The sequence below is a fragment of the Leptodactylus fuscus genome, chromosome 6 (genome assembly GCF_031893055.1).
Source record: "Leptodactylus fuscus isolate aLepFus1 chromosome 6, aLepFus1.hap2, whole genome shotgun sequence".
Lineage (NCBI taxonomy): Eukaryota > Metazoa > Chordata > Amphibia > Anura > Leptodactylidae > Leptodactylus > Leptodactylus fuscus.
The window spans coordinates 147,242,938-147,262,432 of record NC_134270.1 but is presented as its reverse complement, the minus strand read 5'-3'; the positions used below and the strand labels follow the sequence as shown (position 1 = coordinate 147,262,432).

The window sequence follows — 19,495 nt, the reverse complement described above, 5'->3', positions numbered from 1 at the left end:
AGCCTTGTGTTGTTTGTTGCACTTAATAAAAATCATTAGAGCAGATATTTGAAGACTGACTTGACTAACTCCAGTCTTCGTAGCCCCAAAGCTGGCAGAGGGTGCACATCATAAACAAGGCAATCCTCTGTCGGGCGGTACACCACCACATAAATTTCTCCTGTCATTGCTTCCTTTATGCCATTTCTAGCATAAAGGAAGTTATGACTTTTCTTCTTTGTGGGAAAGTAGAGTGCAGATTTTAAAAGGTCACAATTATTGTATGGAAAACCAAGTTTTCCACAAAAAAAAAAAAAATACAGCTTTTCATGCCTTGTATGCCAGAAGACCGACATACAAGGAATAATAAATCTGGGCCATTATGCCAATGCCAGTTTATTTGCCCCTTCACTCACCGACAAGAAGTGGAAGCGCAGGACGTTGTCGATCCCGAGCGCTTTCAGCTGTAGGATCACAGGGGACAGGTTACTCCTCTGCATCTCTGGGACTGTAGAGGGGGGAAGCTTTTGGAAATCCTCCTCTGGAAATGACAAAGAAAGACATCAGAAGCGGAAACCTTCAATGTTAACACGTCACATATGTTGGAAGAAGTCGCTGGATGCTGGGTGGTAGAGTCGCCGCAGAACCTATAAGAAGCCACAAGGACTGTTCATGATACTCTCTGTAGCAACATGGTTCTCAAGAAGTGCAGCGGCCATCTCCCCACACCATCTGAAGAGCAAGTATAGGAGGGACACTAGAACAAATACTGTGCCTGGTAGCCATTTACAAATGCCTCTACAGATTCCAGTTTTCCTACAAAACAACTTTCATACTGCATAAAAATGAAGTTGCCATTGCCCCGATGGCCATATAATGCCTGGCAAATGCTGAGGATCCTGTCAGTAAACGCAGCCCAATACCAACCATTTGGTTTGGATTACCATCTCCACTGCAATGCCATTGAAATAAGGTGGGTACAGCATGTCTGGGGGCTGTGGCCACAGCAGTGATGTCAAATGGTGGAGATGTCAACCAAGAACACAAGGGCATCAATAAGCGAGTTTTACTCATGAGACCCAAGTCCTGCATCTTTAACTGGACTTGGTCTCCGTTTTTTTTTTTTTTTTTTTTTTTTAACTGGACACAATTAAACGCTCACGGGTGCTCATGGGCAGACACTTTGTAAACCCATTCAAATGAAGTGACTGCCGGTTTCCGTCTCCTGTCCAGTTTCTTGGGCAGAAGACGGAAACCTGAAAGCGGAGAGCGGACACAGGTGTGAACCCGCCCTTACCTGGTGCTGCTTTAATGCCCATAAAGGAGGGCCGGCTCCCTTGCAGCTCCCTATAGTGAGTTAATGGCGGACTGACTTTCCCATATGATCACCTCACATATGACATACAAGAAGATCATTTCCACTGGACTTCTCCTTCCATCACATTTGGCCTCACCTTTTATTTTCTGGATGACTCTTACTAGAAGTCATGGACACTGCAGTGGAGGAGCAGAACTGAAATAACCACTGGCCCACTTACACAATTTAGCAGCCCTGCAGATTATGACTACTATATTAGTGTATAGCGCTGCTTCTTTCTCAGCATATTCCTCGCCTTACGTTCTAATAACTTCCTGAATTTAACAACGGTATGCAGTTGAGTCACAAAGAAGATGCCCTAGAAATTCACTCAAATTGTGTTGTAACGGGATAACAAATCTGTGCCATCATCGAGGTCAACAGGGGTTGAAATCGGCCTGTCATGAGGAGGGTCCAGTAATAGATGTATTATATACAATAGCACGTATTACTAGTCACAGCACATTGCCTCATACATTTACCTCCGTGCTAAAACTGCTGTAAGTATGTCATTGCCAGAGACCATACTGTATAAATCTGTGTATGGCAATAAGGCAAGCAATGGGTGCAATATGCCCGGCTACACATGAGCAACTTCAGAAAATAAATCAGTGATTTTATATATATATATTTAGTTATATATAATATAATTTATTTATTTATTTTAAAGTACTGTATCCTGGACCTTTCATTCTGACCACTAAGCCTAATTATAGACTTACCCTGTAGGGTTATTTTGCAGCAGTCACCTCACACACAGGATTACAATAGAAGATAACATCCTTTAGAGATAACGCCCAGTGCCCCAATATATCCACTACTGACTGCAGATGATGATACAGCTCCACTACCCCACTCCCTGCACAGGCCTCAATGATTTGGCTCCAGACTATGGCCATAACTATTCGTTAAAGCATAACCCTAAATGCAGTCAACAGAGGAGAAAGGAACTTCAGGCAAAATGCCTGTACCCATAATCATGTATAAAAAGTAGAATATAAAAATTACAATCACAAAATAAAAACAGATTAGAAAAAAGGAATATATATGGATAATACATGGTATTAAAAGGATCTTGCATGTCCACGGAGAGGAGTGGTATTATATACGGTTAGAAAGCAGACGGTGAAGTCAGTGACTGACAACTATCTGAAGTGAAGCCGTCATTAAACGCTGATAGAGTGACACTACAAGTCCCAGCATGACCCAAACTGACAGGCCCTATTAGCTCATAGCTGTGGTTCAGGCTGACAGGACTGACTTGCTCCAACAAGACTAGAAGTGATTACAACTATAAATGTGAAACAGGAAGAAAAAGAAAAATTCACTTGCTGGAACATAACCCTAATATCCTCGTACAGTCCAGGCTTCATGGCCTGAGATTCTCAGTATGGCTGCCTGCAGCTCTTGTGTATCCCCATCATGGTAGATGAAGGATGTGTGGCGCGGCCTGGAGGCAGATCAGAGCTTTACAACTGAATTGCCGTATATACTCGAGTATAAGCCGACCCGAATATAAGCCAAGGCCCCTAATTTTACCACAAAAAACTGGGAACACTTATTGACTCAAGTATAAGCCGAGGGGGGGAAATGCAGCAGCTACTGGAAAATTTCAAAAATTAAAATGGTTTTTGGGTTCAGTAGATGCTGGGGAAGGGGAGGGGGTGTTTTGCTTGTCTGTCTGCCCCTTCTCTGAGCTTGAGGACTGTTTTTTTTTTTTTGTTGTTGCCCTACGTGGAATATAGTCTGGCTGAATATAGGGGATCTGCAGTGCTCCTATTAATCCCTTCCCGACAGAACAGGAGCACTGCAGATCCCCTATATTCAGTAGACCGGGCACTGTCAGACACAGGGATACCTAATGTGTATAATGTGTTTCATAGTAATTTTCAACTTCTATATGTATTCTAGGGAAAGGAGGGATTTACAACTTTTATTTATTTTTTTATGATATTTTTTAAAGCTTTTTTTTTTTTTTGCTTGACTCGAGTATAAGCCGAGGGGGGGCACAAAAACTGTGCTTAAAAATTCGACTTATACTCGTATATACGGTACATACTGATGACCTATCCTTAGGATAGATATACTTGCCAACTCTTCCAAAGTGTCCGGGAGGCTTCCTCAAAAAGGGATAACCTCGTGGAGTTCAGGAAGAAAGGGAATATCTCCTGGAATGCTCCTGGTCATATTATATGTGACATGGACACTATATGTGCTGAGTAGAGATGAGCAAATAGTATTTGAAACTGCAGTTTCAAATACCTCACTCCATAGGAATGAATGGGAGCAGCCGCACGCCTGTGGACAACGCTTAACCCCTTGCAGTTCGCCCACACCCATTCATTCCTATGGGAGCGAGGCATTCAAAACTAGAGTTTCAAATAGTATTCGCTCATCTCTAGTGCTGAGCACTTCACTAAAAAGGGATGTCACTGCCACACGGTGTCCAGAACCACAAAAAGTGGGCATTTTATGCCCCCAAAAAGGGGCAGGCTACACCTTTCAAAGTAGCAGGGTTCTAGCAAAAGGGGGTATGCCCATACAGAAATATTCACGCCAGGAGCAGACTCCTGAATTTCACCCAACAAAAGTTGGTAAGCATAAGCAAAGGTCATCTACATCTGTTCGGTGGAGGTGCAGCACCCAGGACACCCGGAGATCAGCTGTTGGAAGAAACCTAGGCTATTACAAGTGCCGATTCCATCACCCTGGTAGGGGCTGTGCTTGTTATTTTAATGACTGGTATACCAATGTATATAATAACATTCACAGGCATATGTTGTGGGATACAAGGCAAAGCCTTAGGGTCCTTTATCTACAGTAATGTTAGCCACGCTGCCCATACTGCCGGGACTAGAGATCACGCCTACAAGGGATCAGACGTGATCCCATCACTGAAGGGGTTGATCACAGCACTAAGAGGTTTAACCGTCAGGATTGCGTGTACATGGCGGCAGCGCCTGTGTAATCTCACAATACTTTCATACTAACCAAGGTCCTTGATGTACTATTAAGTCAGGGAACAGGAAGAGTTAAAAGGTTGTTCTTTCAGTTAACCCCCTTTTAAGACACCCTGAGTGAGTGGCCCCAAGACAAAGACGTCTCTACGACTCCGTATACTGTGTAGATGGACCCACTTATTTTCAACATACACCTGTATGTATAACAAGCTACATATAGTACATGGATATCTAAAGCTCCATGCACACATCTGACGGTCCTTTCCAATCCATGAAAATAGATCATGTCCTATCCTGCAACATAATATCAGAATGAATCAGAAGCCCCCACAGATGCAAATGTATAACTGAATGAACTCGGATGTCACTCTGAGAATATTCTGTTGCAAACTCAACCCATATGAAATGCATACTGTCCTGTGCACGGGTCTAAGGCCATGTGCTCCACCTATAGTCTACTATAACTACCACCTTACCGTTTATAATAGATCATCTTAAATAAATACAGGGATTACACAGGACTGAAATCCTGAACACGTGCACCACTAGTAACTGCAGACACAGCCCAGGCACAGAGAAGCTACAAGGGGCGAGATGTTATTACTTGAATCCTAAGCCTGTGGCGGGAAAGACGGTTAGCTGTATTATCTTTGAAAAAGTCTGGCAGTGACACACCTAGGAGGGTGAGGGGCGCAGGCGACGTGATACAGCATGTGCGACGCATAAACATCACTGCCATTACAGGAAAATCCGAAGACAATTGTATTCAGCAGCCTGAGGCTCTATGGGAAGGGCAGAGGGAGAGAAACAGACAAGGAGCGTGGGCAAAACTGCAGATGATGTGAAAGAGTAGAGTGATATTACCACTGCCTATTGTATTATATATATATATACTAGCTGGTACCCGCGACTTCGTCTGCGGTGATTGTAGCAGTGGGTATATACAGGGTAAGGGGTAAGGTTTTCGTAGTGTGTATAAGGTATGGGATATGAAATATAACTTTGTATCTTGTTTTTGCTGTAATTCAGAGAATACGTGAGACTTTTGTGTTGAAGTTACTTTGTATTTGAGCTGCTATATATATACGGTGTTGTGAGAAACTTTACATAGTGACTTTGGGACAGAGGTATTTGAAGTTAACCCCTTCCCGTCGATGGCATTTTTTGATTTTGGTTTTTCATTTTTGGCTCCCCTCCTTCTAAGCCCCATAACTTTTTTATTTCTCCACTCCCAGAGTCATATGAGGTCTTAATTTTTCTTGGGACAAATTTTTCTTCATGATGCCACCATTAATTATTCTATATAATGTACTGGGAAGCAGGGAAAAAATTCTGAATGGGGTGGATTTGACAAAAAAATGCATTTCTGTGACTTTCTTAGGGGCTTTGGTTTTACGGCGTTCACTGTGCAACCAAAATGACATGTCCCCTGTATTCTGTGTTTCGTTACGATTCCGGGGATACCAAATTTATCTGGTTTTATTTACATTTTGACCCCTTAAAAAAATCCAAAACTGTGTTAAAACATTTTTTTTTGAAAAGTCGTCATATTCCGACAGCCGTAACTTTTTTATACGTGCGTGTACGGGGATGCATAGGGCGTCTTTTTTTGCGGGGTCGGGTGTACTTTTTAGTTCTACCATTTTCGGGAAATGTTATTGCTTTGATCACTTTTTATTCAAATTTTTATCAGAATCAAAAGAGTGAAAAAACGGCGGTTTGGCACTTTTGACCATTTTTCCCGCTATGGCGTTTACCGAACAGGAAAAATATTTGTATAGCTTTGTAGAGCGGGCGATTTCGGACGCGGGGATACCTAACATGTATGTGTTTCACAGTTTTTAACTACTTTTATATGTGTTCTAGGGAAAGGGGGGTGATTTGAATTTTTAATCCTTTTTATTTGTTTTTATATTTTTTTTTAAACTTATTTTTTTTGCATTTATTAGACTTCCTAGGGGTATTGACATGGGTGGGCGGTGTCGCGGATTGTCAGAGCGGTGGGGGTCGGCAAACATGGCTGCTCCGGAGCGTTAAAGAGAACCTCCTGGAGTATCGTTAAGGGGAGGGGCAAAGTGGTAAAGTATATGTATATGTGATTGTGTGGGGTTAGGGGCTAGGCTGCAGAGGGCAATATGAATTTTGGGGCTTGCTATGGTCCAAAGTGTGTGAGATTGCAGAGATGGTGGTGTGAGTTTGGGTTTTGTGGGGGTCCTGGCACAAACGTATGTGCGCTGTTGTGACGAAAAGTAGCCTATTGCGCAATCGAGTGTAGTGACTATGTTTGTGGAAAATTTCAGCCAAATCGGTCGAGCGGGTTTTGCATGATTGAGGAACAAACATCCAAACACACAAACCCACAAACATCCAAACTCACAAACTTTCACATTTATAATATTAATAGGATATGTAATATTAGAATTATTTTATTTTATTATAACCAGGCATGAAAACATCTATTGTGTGTATAACATATGTGTTAAGTGTTGATACACAGACGCTGCTCATGAATGTTACAGCCTGTTTTCTATTAGAAAGGAAGTTAGATAGGTTAATAAAGTATACTACAAAAACGGTCACCATACACCCTCCAACACAATAGCGAGGAAAATAAATAAATAAAATGGGAGTTACACTTTAAATAATAGGTCATTTTCTGGCGACGCATTCCCTTTAAGGATTAATATACTGAATATTCACTTTATAGTAGCTCATTACTTTATGCCATATAAGATCGTTATTTTAATTGCTACCCATTACTGATATAATGCTAATGTATTGTGCAAGATAATGCAGAGAATGGGCGTTGTGTAATACTTAGTATTCCGTTGGGGGGTGCGGCGGTGAAATTTAAAACTTACTGCCTAGGATTGCCTACAAACAGCGGCTGGTCCCAGCAAGGGAGTACTCCGATCTGCTCATGGTCTATGAATACCTGGATCAAGTAGGGGATTACTTTAACAATACACACTGAAGCATATAGATGATTTTCTTAGAAATGTACCATGAACAGCCAATTCTATACACAAAACCGTAACTCCTATTAGGACAGAGCTGAAGTAAGGCACATCGTGGCAATGGCCCACCCAGTTGATATGTTCTATATATAAATACATTTACATTACCCGTATATAACCTATAGCACTGTCCAGATCGGTTCCTTCCACTACGTCCAGCTCTTTGATTGGCTGATGCTTGCGAAACAGGAACTAAAACCAATGATTCCACGGCGCGCTTGGGGTCATATGCTCGTAGCTTAACGAAACCGCAGTCTATAACAAAGGAGATCCCATTTATAGTGATGGACGTCTCTGCAATGTTTGTGGCAACAACTACCTAAGAGAGGAAAAGATTATATGTAAGATAAAGTAGGCTTCTGGCTTCCTTAAAGAAGGTTTCCTGAGTTAAGCACCATACCTTCCTGACAGTAGGGGGTGCTCTCTCAAACACCTTCATCTGGTCTGATGTGGGGAGTCCAGCGTACATGGGGAGGACACGTAGGTGCTTCTTCATGCCTGAACGAGCAAGAATGCGAGCCTGCTCCACCAACATGGACACCACACTTTCCACTTCTTCCTGTTAGTGGGACATAAAGAAGCATTAGCGAGAACTGCTTAAGATTCTGTTTAAAGTAAAGGGATCTTGCCCAATGCAGAATATGTATTTTCCAGTTCTGCTTGAACCTGCTGGTCTCCACCTCTTACTCCACCTTGACATAGAAGGAAATGGCTTGCAGTGACCGATCAGCAGCGTCCATCCTCAGTAACTGTCTGTGAAGTCATTTTCCAGCCTCCACTTTTCATGTTGAGATGGGAGCAGGAGGTGGAGACCAGTGAGTACCTGTGAACCGCTGGAGTAACAGTGACAGGGAATGGACAATGAGATCATTACTAACTTTAAAACCCATTTCTTAGTTTTGGCACAATTACTTTCTCTGCTGTCACATGTCTGTCCACTACAGCCAAAAAAACGTCCACCTGAGAGCACAATTCCTACTGAAACTAACAGAAATGAATGCTTGGGAATGATGGGAAGAATATGTAAATCTGTCTTCCACGATGTTAATATAGGGAGACAGTGCCTCAGTCATGCAGCCCACTAGGGGGCGCTCCCTTTAACATCATGCCCGGCCTTTGCTGCAATGATGTGGGATTTTTTTTTTTCTTTAATGTAGATTGTGAGCCCCACATAGAGCTCACAATGCACATTTTTCTCCCTATCAGTATGTCTTTTTGGAATGTGGGATGGAAATCCATGCAAACACCGGGAGAACATACAAACTCCTTGCAGATGTTTTTTTGCCCTTGGTGGGATTTGAACACCAGGACCCCAGTGCTGCAAGGCTGCAGTGCTAACCACTGAGCCACCATGTAGCCCCCTCAATGATGTGGGATTTTACCAAGTCAGTCACTCAGCCGAGGACAGCTTTTTCAATCTGATTGGATCTCTTCAGCCCGGCGCAGAGAAGACTAATGTGGCAAAGGTGAGAGGCTTCAGACCAGGTTAAGGGGATATTGTCACTCTTTAGGGAGGGTAATATCCCACATCATTGCAGCAAAGGCCTCTGGGAAGGTCGGGAATGATGATAAAGGGAGCGCCCCCTAGTGGGCTGCATGACTGAGGCACTGTCTCCTTAGATTAACATCATGGGAGACAGATTTGCATATTCTTCCCATGATTCCTCACAGTGGAGCGTAAATGGCTTAATAAGTCTCCACACACCTATATGGTGGTCTCCCCCTAAGGAGTGACAATATCCCCTTTACTTGGGAATGGTGAGAGCTACAGAAAAACTGCATCAGAATCAGTGGATCAGTACTGAAAAATGCAAAGAGTTGGAGTGGCCAGAGGTGGAGAAAGTTCCCCTATAACCTCTACTGATGTAACTGTAACCTGCACTTGTACGCCCCATGTAACCATTACCAAATAACCGGTATGGTATAACCTATTATAAATGTTTAGTATACATTATCGATTTAGCGCCGGCTTTTGGGGCATCACTGTATTCCCTCTTGGATTTTGATGACCTCTTTTAAGGATAGGACATCAATAATGTGAAACCTAAATAACCCATTTAATGTATTCATTACACTGTAAGTACCTGGCCTGTAAGGAAGGCCAGAACGTCCCCCTCCATGTCACTCTGGTGGATCTTCATGACCGTCTGTACAGTAGACTTTAAGTAGTCTGGAACAGGGCTGGAAGAAGAAGTAGATACAAGAGACATAGCAGATTAAGAAAATGGGGACGTAAAAATCTGAACTACACAAAACAACCGGTCTCTATTAAGTAACATAATCTACGATCCTCACCTCTGTGTATAGAAGATATCTACTGGGAATGTCCTCCCCTCCACTGTTAGTATAGCACACGTGTCTCTATTGGGGTCATTGGTGTCGTTCTGATTGAAGAAAGCCTTAAATTTCTGAGTGAATAAAGTCAGAGAAGTTATATATGGAAACAAACAAGATGGGACTGTATGCAATATTTGGCCTTAAGATTTACCTCTGCATCCAGTGTCGCTGAGGCAACGATCAGTCTCAGGTCTCCTCTTTTCTTCTGAATCTGCAAATATGGTAAAAAAATAATACAATTCAGACTCTTGTAACAGCTCAATGCTGGGGGCTGTATATGGATAATGTGCAGTACAGTATTATGGATTTCAGGAACAGACCTATCAAGTTAATTGAGTGGTGGGAAGATCTCAGACAAGGATCGGTGAGGGTCTTGTGTTATATAAACCACCAATTCCTCCTCTGACATGTATCAATGACATGGGGAAGATATTAGATAGCTTAAGATGGTGTGTACTGCGATGGAAGATCCCACCCCCATTTCTTAATGCTGGACCTCGCTACCTATGGTGTCGGTGTGTAAACAGTGGACCCAGGTGTCTGCTACCACCACAGTTTCTAAAAACGTGGTAGACACGTAGGTGACAGTCTTTCTGTCTGTATACTTTCCTTCCACCTGCTGAAAGCATTCAGTGGATGCACAAACACAAGAAGCATAAAACCGTATCTGTGCATGCGCTAGATGCTTTCAGTGGCAGCGCAGAAGAGAGCACAACCATGGAGAAAGTCACATGGGCAAATTTCTTAATCAACGCCATCTTGGAAGCTATGAACATGGCAGATTCCAGCATCTGCTATTTACAAACTAACAGCATGTCCATTGAGGGTCAAGATCAGGGGGATTATTATTAACATCACTTCACACAGAGAACTAAATGATCCTGCAGTGTGTCTGTGTTTCTTTTTTAGTTGCTATGATTCCTAGGATTTCTCTATTTGCCATGAGCTTGTATGTGTTTTCTCTCTTGTTATATACTACTGTACCATCTATGAAACTGTATCACTGAAATTTCCCCATTGTGGGACTATTAAAGGATTATCTTATCTTATCTTTTATGCTAAGAAATCAGCCACCCGCTCTGTAGGCAAAAGTTAGGCACAGCTAGGCCAATGAATGGATGTGTACAAGTCAGAAAACAGCATAATATTAGGGAGAAAGGACAATAGGATGGAAAGGTTAGCCTACCTTTTTCAGAAGGCCAATAGCGATGTCAGTGTACAGAGTCCGCTCATGAGCCTCATCTAACATCAGTACACTGCAAGACAAGACAGGGTTATGCTGCTCCTGCTGAGACAAGAAAGCCTAAAGTATAAATGGTAGCAATATGGAGAACACATACGCATCTAATACACATGGCTAGTCACAGATCCAAAGGATTTAGGTTTCTATATGAAATATACTCTGTCCAAACTATAGAGTGGTAAATAAGACTTTGTATTATAACATTGTTGTCCTTACACGATGAGCAGAACCTACCTGTATCTCGTGAGCAAAGGATCGGACATCATTTCTCGGACAAGCATACCATCTGTCAGAAACTGTAGGAGTAAGCACACAACACATACAGCTATAAAGAGACCTGAGCAACTGGCACAAGCAAGTCCTATCTGAGAAATAGCACAAGAGAGAAGCTGAGCTCTGTGATATATAGGGATATATGATAGAGGGAGAGAAGCTGAGCTCTGTGATATATAGGGTTATATGATAGAGGAGAGAAGCTGAGCTCTGTGATATATAGGATTATATGATAGAGGAGAGACGCTGAGCTCTGTGATATATAGGGATATATGATAGAGGGAGAGAAGCTGAGCACTGTGATATATAGGATTATATGATAGAGGAGAGAAGCTGAGCTATGTGATATATAGGGTTATATGGTAGAGGAGAGGAGCTGAGCTCTGTGATATATAGGGTTATATGGTAGAGGAGAGAAGCTGAGCTGTGTGATATATAGGGTTATATGATAGAGGAGAGAAGCTGAGCTCTGTGATATATAGGGTTATATGATACAGGAGAGAAGCTGAGCTCTGTGATATATAGGGTTATATGATAGAAGAGAGAAGCTGAGCTCTGTGATATATAGGATTATATGATAGAGGAGAGAAGCTGAGCTATGTGATATATAGGGTTATATGGTAGAGGAGAGGAGCTGAGCTCTGTGATATATAGGGTTATATGGTAGAGGAGAGAAGCTGAGCTCTGTGATATATAGGGTTATATGATGGAGGAGAGAAGCTGAGCTCTGTGATACATAGGGTTATATGATAGAGGAGAGAAGCTGAGCTCTGTGATATATAGGGTTATATGATGGAGGAGAGAAGCTGAGCACTGTGATATATAGGGTTATATGGTAGAGGAGAGAAGCTGAGCTCTGTGATATATAGGGTTATATGATGGAGGAGAGAAGCTGAGCTCTGTGATACATAGGGTTATATGATAGAGGAGAGAAGCTGAGCTGTGTGATATATAGGGTTATATGGTAGAGGAGAGAAGCTGAGCTCTGTGATATATAGGGTTATATGATGGAGGAGAGAAGCAGAACTCTGTGATATATAGAGTTATATGATAGAGGAGAGAAGCTGAGCTCTGTGATATATAGGGTTATATGGTAGAGGAGAGAAGCTGAGCTCTGTGATATAGGGTTATATGATGGAGGAGAGAAGCTGAGCTCTGTGATATATAGGGTTATATGATGGAGGAGAGAAGCTGAGCTCTGTGATATATAGGGTTATATGATAGAGGAGAGAAGCTGAGCTCTGTGATATATAGGGTTATATGATAGAGGAGAGAAGCTGAGCTCTGTGATATATAGGGCTATATGATAGAGGAGAGAAGCTGAGCTGTGTGATATATAGGGTTATATGATAGAGGAGAGAAGCTGAGCTCTGTGATATATAGGATTATATGATAGAGGAGAGAAGAGAAGAGATAACCACTATGAGTTTTACAAGTCAGACTCAGACTATAAACTGGTAGGGTAGGACCCGCACAATAAAGGTTAGTCTTCTGTGGCACCCGTCATATTTTTCATTTCAGATCACAAAGCACTTCTGATCTTACCTTGATACGGGTGGCCTGAGGGTCAGTGCAGTCATCAAATCTTATACAGTAGCCAACTTCATGTCCCAACAAGGCTCCACGCTCTTCTGCCACTCTCCCTGCCACCTAGACAGATATCAGAAGCAAAGTTTTCTTTGAGAGTGTACTAGGGGTCTTTGATCTCTTTCTGTGCCAGGAAGTAAAGGAAACCCAGACAGACTGATGGAGAAGAAGTTCATAGCATTGTCATAAGAGGACAGCTACTGTGTGCTATTGCTGGCCTCAGGAGCGGTGTCTGGTCACTTTGGAAGGGAGAGACAGAGTTGTGGTCAGAGACTGCGCTCAGCTGTATACATTCAGCACGGGGTCAAAACAGTGTTTGGAGGTAGACAACTGCAGCAAGAAAAATTTTTTACATGTGGAAGACCCCTTAAAGGTGCTGCATCACTAGATATACGTGTCATGAGCTAAAGGTATGCCTGAATAGCTTTTAAAAAAGGCTATGCAGGTGCTGCAATTAGTTTGTAAAAGACCCCCCCCCCTCCGTTTTTGTTTTTTTTTTACCTTGGAAATCAATATGCAAATGAGCTTGATCGTGCACCCCCTAGCATCATAACTTCTGGACGCCCACCGCTGCCTCCAAGGCCTCCTCCTCTTGCTTGTTCACCGCCTCCATTGTTGGTGGTTTCTATTGAAATAACGCACATGCGCAGTAACGCTCCATCCTGCGCGCTAATGTGCATGCTCGCAATGTTCTCTACGGTAAAATGGCGCTGGAGCGTGCTCAGTAGCACGCTGGATGGAGCGTTTCTGCGCAAGCACGTTATTTCAATAGAAACCGCCAAATATGGAGGCGGTGAAGAAGCCGGAAGGAGGAGAGCTTGGAGGCACAAGGAAGAGCGGTGGGCATCTAGAAGCTGTGACACCAAGGGGTGCAAGGAACGCCCACTGTGCACGATCAACCTCATTTGCATATCGATTTCCAAGGTAAGAAACAAAAACGGGGGGGGGGGGGGGGGTGAAGGTCTTTTTACAAACTAGTAGCAGCACCTGCACAGACTTTTTAAAGGCTATTCAGGCATATATTTAGCTCATAACACGTATATCTAGTGATAGAGCCCCTTTAAATAGTATATACACTTGTTCTCCTGCATGATCCGATGCTTCTACACACCATAGCAACTGTACCACACAAGGAAAATATCATGCAAAAGTCCAACACTAAAATATTGGGCCCTTGCACCATACTCTCCGGACATGGTATGTTTACAACCACAATGGCTCAGGATTACAAAAGCCTAGGTACATTTTATCATTATAGAGAATAGGGATTGGAGAACCTAAATTGTAAAAGAATACCAATCATTAGCGTACAACAGAATCTATTAGTACTCGCCAGATATAGTATTACACTCATGCAGAGATCATGGCTGTGTGGAAAGTGTCAGTGCCAAGTTGTAGAAGAAATACCAGTTATATAGTAAATTGCCACATGCACGACTGGCTCCTGTACTAAGCACACTGGTCAGAATACTTTGCAGGCAAAATGAGCTTACCGAAACAGCTGCAACCCTTCGAGGCTGAGTCACGCCAACTACTCTCCCTTCTGCTGTCCATCCAGCTTCTGTTAGGTACTGCGCCACAGAAAAAATACATTCAAGATTTTACCTCTTTATTTATTATAGCATAATCGTTCTGGAGTCTTAAAACAAGTCTGTCACCAGAACCCAGTATATCAACCCAGCCCAGCAGATAGCTAGGTTAGTGTCACCAGACCCCAGCATATCACCCCAGCCCTGCAGATAGATAGGTTAGTGTCACCAGACCCCAGCATATCACCCCAGCCCTGCAGATAGATAGGTTAGAGTCATCAGACCCCAGTATATCAACCCAGCCCTGAAGATAGATAGGTTAGGGTCACCAGACCCCAGCATATGAACCCAGCCCTGCAGATAGATAGGTTAGGGTAACCAGACCCCAGTATATCACCTCAGCCCTGCAGATAGATAGGTTAGGGTCACCAGACCCCAGCATATCACCCAGCCCTGCAGATAGATAGGTTAGGGTCACCAGACCCCAGCATATCACCCCAGCCCTGCAGATAGATAGGTTAGGGTCACCAGAACCAGTATATCAACCCAGCCGTTCCAATTAATAGCTTAGGGTCACTTGAATCAAATCGAGTCTTCCCCTTTGGTTACACTGTATCTGTCACCTAACTGTTTGGAGCAAATGAACGGCGCTGTGCTTGGTAAGTAGGGGAGAAGATTTAGTGCTTATACGAACACTGCAGCCCCTCCAAACAACAACAGTCGGGGTGTCAGACCTCTGCTGATCTCTAATTGATCCTAAGGAAAGCTCATCAATTATTAATTCAGTAAAACCCCTGACATGGATTTTCACTATAAGTACACCCGTCTCATCAGGTCTAAGAGATCGATGTAATAATGTATGCAGTTCCCTAATGTGCAGTTAAAGGGGCTGACCAGAATCTGAAGGTAATTGATACTCATGACCTATCCACAGGATGATAAGTTTGAGAAATAGACTGAGGAGGCAGAAGCTGGATTTCGGACCCTCATAATCTAATATTGGTGATTTATAGCCGTGATGGTGAACCTATGGCACGGGTGCCAGAGGTGGCACTCAGAGTCCTCTCTTTGGGCACCCATCTGTGGAACAGATTATACTGTGTGGGGGTCCACCGTGGAGAAAACTGTACTGTGTGGGGGTCAGTGTGAAGCAGATTGTACTGTGTGGGGGTCACTGTGCAGCAGATTGTACTGTGTGGGGGTCACTGTGCAGCAGATTGTACTGTGTGGGGGTCACTGTGCAGCAGATTGTACTGTGTGGGGGTCAGTGTGAAGCAGATTGTACTGTGTGGGGGTCACTGTGCAGCAGATTGTACTGTATGGAGGTCACAGTGGAGCAGAAACCTCTATAAAGCCCCATTTGTATGACCATATTTTGCAGATCAGTAATTGTGTGCAATCGTGGATCTGCACATTATTAAGGTTAATTTGCCGTGTTGGCACTTTGTGATAAAGTTAGTAGGTTTTGGGTTGCAGTTTGGGCACTCAGTCTCTAAAAGGTTCGCCAACACTGATCTATAGTAAGAACAGGACATCAATATAAAATTTCCAGAATACCTCTTTAAGGATCCCATACAGGGTCAACATGTTGGACAACCCTTTGACTGGAGTGTTTGAATTACCTGCGGTATTTGTGTGCTTTTCCCACATCCTGTTTCTCCAATAATAACCACAGTTTGGTAATTTTCCACCAGGTAAAGGATGTGATTTCTGAGCTGTGAAAGTAAAGACAATAGGACACGTGTAAGACATCAGGTAACGTATGTGACATTAAGAAACTGGAGGACAGGACCCCGACTTACCTTAAATACTGGCAGCTTCTGCCTCTGCTGTTCAATAGAAAGGGAAGCATGTGGGTTATAAATGACAGATGACACCTCGGCATTGCTCTGTCTCTCCTCTGCAAGGCTTGCTCCTGGACCTTCAGTTCCTACAACACAAAAAATACAAATGACAACAGGCAGACTTGAGCAAGACACATCTTTAAGATGGTGCCCCAGGTACAACACTTGCCCCCTATTCTTCAGAAAGAGTTTGATCACAAGAACAGGGGTCCCATTTGAACGGAATAGAGGTTGTGCATGTATGATGTAGCTCTACTAAAGCTCAATGTGACTTCTGCTCCTCTCAGCAGGTATTTTGGCCACTCCTCATGAGCAAACTGCTCCAGATGTCTTGTGATTGAAGGGCCTTTTCCAGACGGCATGTTTCAGCTCCTTCCAAAGATGTTGCATAGGATTTAGGTCAGTGCTCATAGAAGGCCACGCAGATCCTGTACAGATAAGCTGTTCTAGAAGCTTCCAGGTGCTAGAAGGTGCTGGTGGCCACGCAACATGTGCAGTTCACCCGAACCACTACTATTACTCAAACAAGAGCGGTGTCGCACGCACCGCCTATCTACTAGCAGCTTCTGTCACCGGGTGTCCGACTGTTCAAATGATCACATAACGAAGACCTAACCCCTTTAAGCTGCAATATCTCTCCTGCTTTTCTGCGCTTAAAGGGGTTGTCCAGGGTTACAAAAACATGGAGGATCTTGTCCCAAAACAACACTACACACATCCACAGGTTGTGTTTGGTACTTCACCCCAAAATAATTATCAATGAAGCCCCTCACACACAACCCATTGACAGGTGTGGTGCTATTTTTGGAAGAAAAGCAGCCATATTTCTCTAGACTTGGGCAATTGTGGTTGGGATAAATTATCTGACTTTGAATGTGATCCCAGATTTGTGTGTACTAATATTGTGGATTGTGTCAGAGAACAAGAATTAGGCAACTTGGAATGTTTCATAGGTCTTAGGTCATAGCAACTTTGTCAGTTTATAATATTAACAACTCTCTAAGAATAGCATTAGTTATGTCCATGTATAAAATATTTAACACATATTTAGAATGTAAGTCAGAAATGTCTATGTAGCTGGATGGTTGTGACAACGCCTTTATTACATGGCAATTGCTGCCCATTAGATGGCATGTCATACCCGCCCTGCAAGGAACAGGCTACAATCTAGATAGCACTATACAAAATCTAGATGGAAGTATGGTCACTGAAAATAACGTATGTCCATTGTTACGACAGATGCAGACTTCAAAGACTATTGATATGTTGGTAAAGTTGGCTATTGACCATGGGTGAAAAATTCCATGAGCAAATGTACCTAGAAAATGGGCCGTGATCTGTACACGATGTGGGACAGTTGCTGAAGTAAGTGACTGATGCCCGGCGAGTATCCTGCACAGGTCCAATGACTTACACTTGGACCCAAGTATGATGCTTGATGGGTGTCACCCTGGCAATAGTCCCAAATGTTATGCAATGGTGCCGGCCTATTAGTAGGATGGTAAATGGGGCTACTGGAATGAACAATAGAGAAAATCCACAGCAAATCACTTTGCTTTCATGGTCAGCGAGGGTCCCAGAGGCTGCGGCCCCACTGATCACACACTGAACCATTGCCAGGACACAGGTCCGCAGACTGCTGCACATGCATTCCCAGCCGCCACGTTCCTCATACATTTCACTGGACAGCCCAGCAGTATACACATGGTGCATGCAGTAGGTTACCGCAAGTACAGTACCATTCAACATGCTATACAGTGTACAGAGCTATGATACACTGCGGCCACTGCATACAGCTGACTGGCAATGGTGCCAGAGGTAAAACCTCCACCAATCTTCTGTTGAAGGCGTATTCCACAAATATAATATATATAATCTTTGGACAACCCTATTTGGCTGTGGGGTTTTTTGTATTTTGCAGATTTTACTGCAATTTCTTAAGCCAAGAGTGGTTTTGAATGGAAACCATCAAAGGACATTCTTATACGTCTCCCTCCTGCTAAATCTACTCCTGGTTTTGGTTAAAACAAAAAATGGCGACAAAGTTTTTCACAACTTGGGGCCTTAGACTCAAAGGGGTCGAGGGCGGAAATTAATTTGCAACGGCTAATCACTGTCATCAGTAGTCACAAGTTGGGTGACATCATCAGTACCATCATGTGACCGCTGAGGCCAATGACTACACTTCCTGCCCAGTCAAACACCGGCACTAAGCAGAACTGGGGAACCATATTGGTTCTGGGATAGGTATTTGTTTTTTTTATTTTTGTGCACCCCTGACCCCCCCTGGATTTTGCCTTTATTCCTATAGGAATTAGCTACATAAAAGCTGCAGAATTATGAATACAGCTCTGGACTATGGTAAAGGCTGTAACTCAAAGTACAAGATAAGATAAGACCTCCATATTAGTAAATAAAAACACCTAATAAAGACAGGAGTTGCCTATAACAACCAATCAGATCACGTCTTTGATCCTGTAACCTGCACTGTGAAAATAAGAGCTGGATGCTGATTGGTTGTTACAGGCAAACGTTCCACCGCATTGGGAATCCCTATCAGGGCCGACTCCACCGCATTGGTGACACAGAGTAAGTCCCTATTCCCAGCTGAGCCTGCCGGGCCACCGTTATCTGCTCTAACGGTTATAAACCCCGTATTCCGGGGAGCACACGTCCCCGTTTGACTCCAGGATCTGGGCGCTACGTTGTAGGACCCGCCGGCGCCCTATTTCACGTCCACCCCTCTTACCCGGCTTCCAGAAGCGCACCGGTCCCACGGGCGCCGCCATTTTTGTTTTGGGCTCGCCAAGAGCACGTCTAAAGAAGTGAGCATGCGCAGAAGCACTAGACGGGCTTGATTGATGGTCGCCATGGTTTCCTTCCGGCTTTTTGGACAGATCGCAGATGCAGTAACCTAGTAAGAGGCCGGAGAGTGTGCGAGACATGGGGGGGGGGGGGGGTCCCGGAGTGGCTGTGTGTATGGAGGGGCTGCAGAGAGGAAGGATGGAGGAGGCACTGACTGCTGGAGTGACAGGGGAGGAGGGGGCAGCAGGGGGAGGAGGGATAATGGCGGGGCTGGTACCCTGATCACATCCTACAGGGTAAGAAGAGACCCCCCCCCATAATATACCAGCTGCGCTATTAACCCCTTCACGACGCAGACTTTTTGCTTTTCCCGTAACGTTTTATTTTTCCTAGAGGGCTTGTTTTCTGCAGGACAAATATTACTTCTGAATGGCGCCATTTATTATTTCTTACAATGTACTAGGAAACGGAAAAATATTCAGAAAGGCTGGAAATGGGAAAAAAACGCAGTTGTCCCTTAGTTTTACAGTGTTCGCTGTGTGGTAAAAATGGCGTTACCTTTAT

At 43.6% G+C, this 19,495-nt stretch overlaps 1 protein-coding gene across 1 annotated transcript in view; it reads right to left on the bottom strand.

Annotated features, from left to right (window-relative positions):
• DHX35 (DEAH-box helicase 35) overlaps positions 1–18,944 on the bottom strand; it is a 28,386-nt gene extending 9,442 nt beyond the window's left edge. Inside the window, exons 1-13 of the mRNA XM_075277548.1 lie at positions 18,876–18,944; positions 16,085–16,212; positions 15,905–15,997; positions 14,247–14,324; positions 12,712–12,816; positions 11,128–11,189; positions 10,837–10,906; positions 9,802–9,861; positions 9,609–9,721; positions 9,398–9,494; positions 7,714–7,872; positions 7,422–7,632; positions 396–520 (exon numbers count right to left, since the gene is read on the bottom strand). Of these exons, the coding sequence (XP_075133649.1) occupies positions 396–520; positions 7,422–7,632; positions 7,714–7,872; positions 9,398–9,494; positions 9,609–9,721; positions 9,802–9,861; positions 10,837–10,906; positions 11,128–11,189; positions 12,712–12,816; positions 14,247–14,324; positions 15,905–15,997; positions 16,085–16,212; positions 18,876–18,915 (1,341 nt within the window). The 5' untranslated portion in view covers positions 18,916–18,944. The remainder of the gene's footprint in view (positions 1–395; positions 521–7,421; positions 7,633–7,713; positions 7,873–9,397; positions 9,495–9,608; positions 9,722–9,801; positions 9,862–10,836; positions 10,907–11,127; positions 11,190–12,711; positions 12,817–14,246; positions 14,325–15,904; positions 15,998–16,084; positions 16,213–18,875) is intronic.
• Between the last annotated feature and the right edge of the window lie 551 nt (positions 18,945–19,495).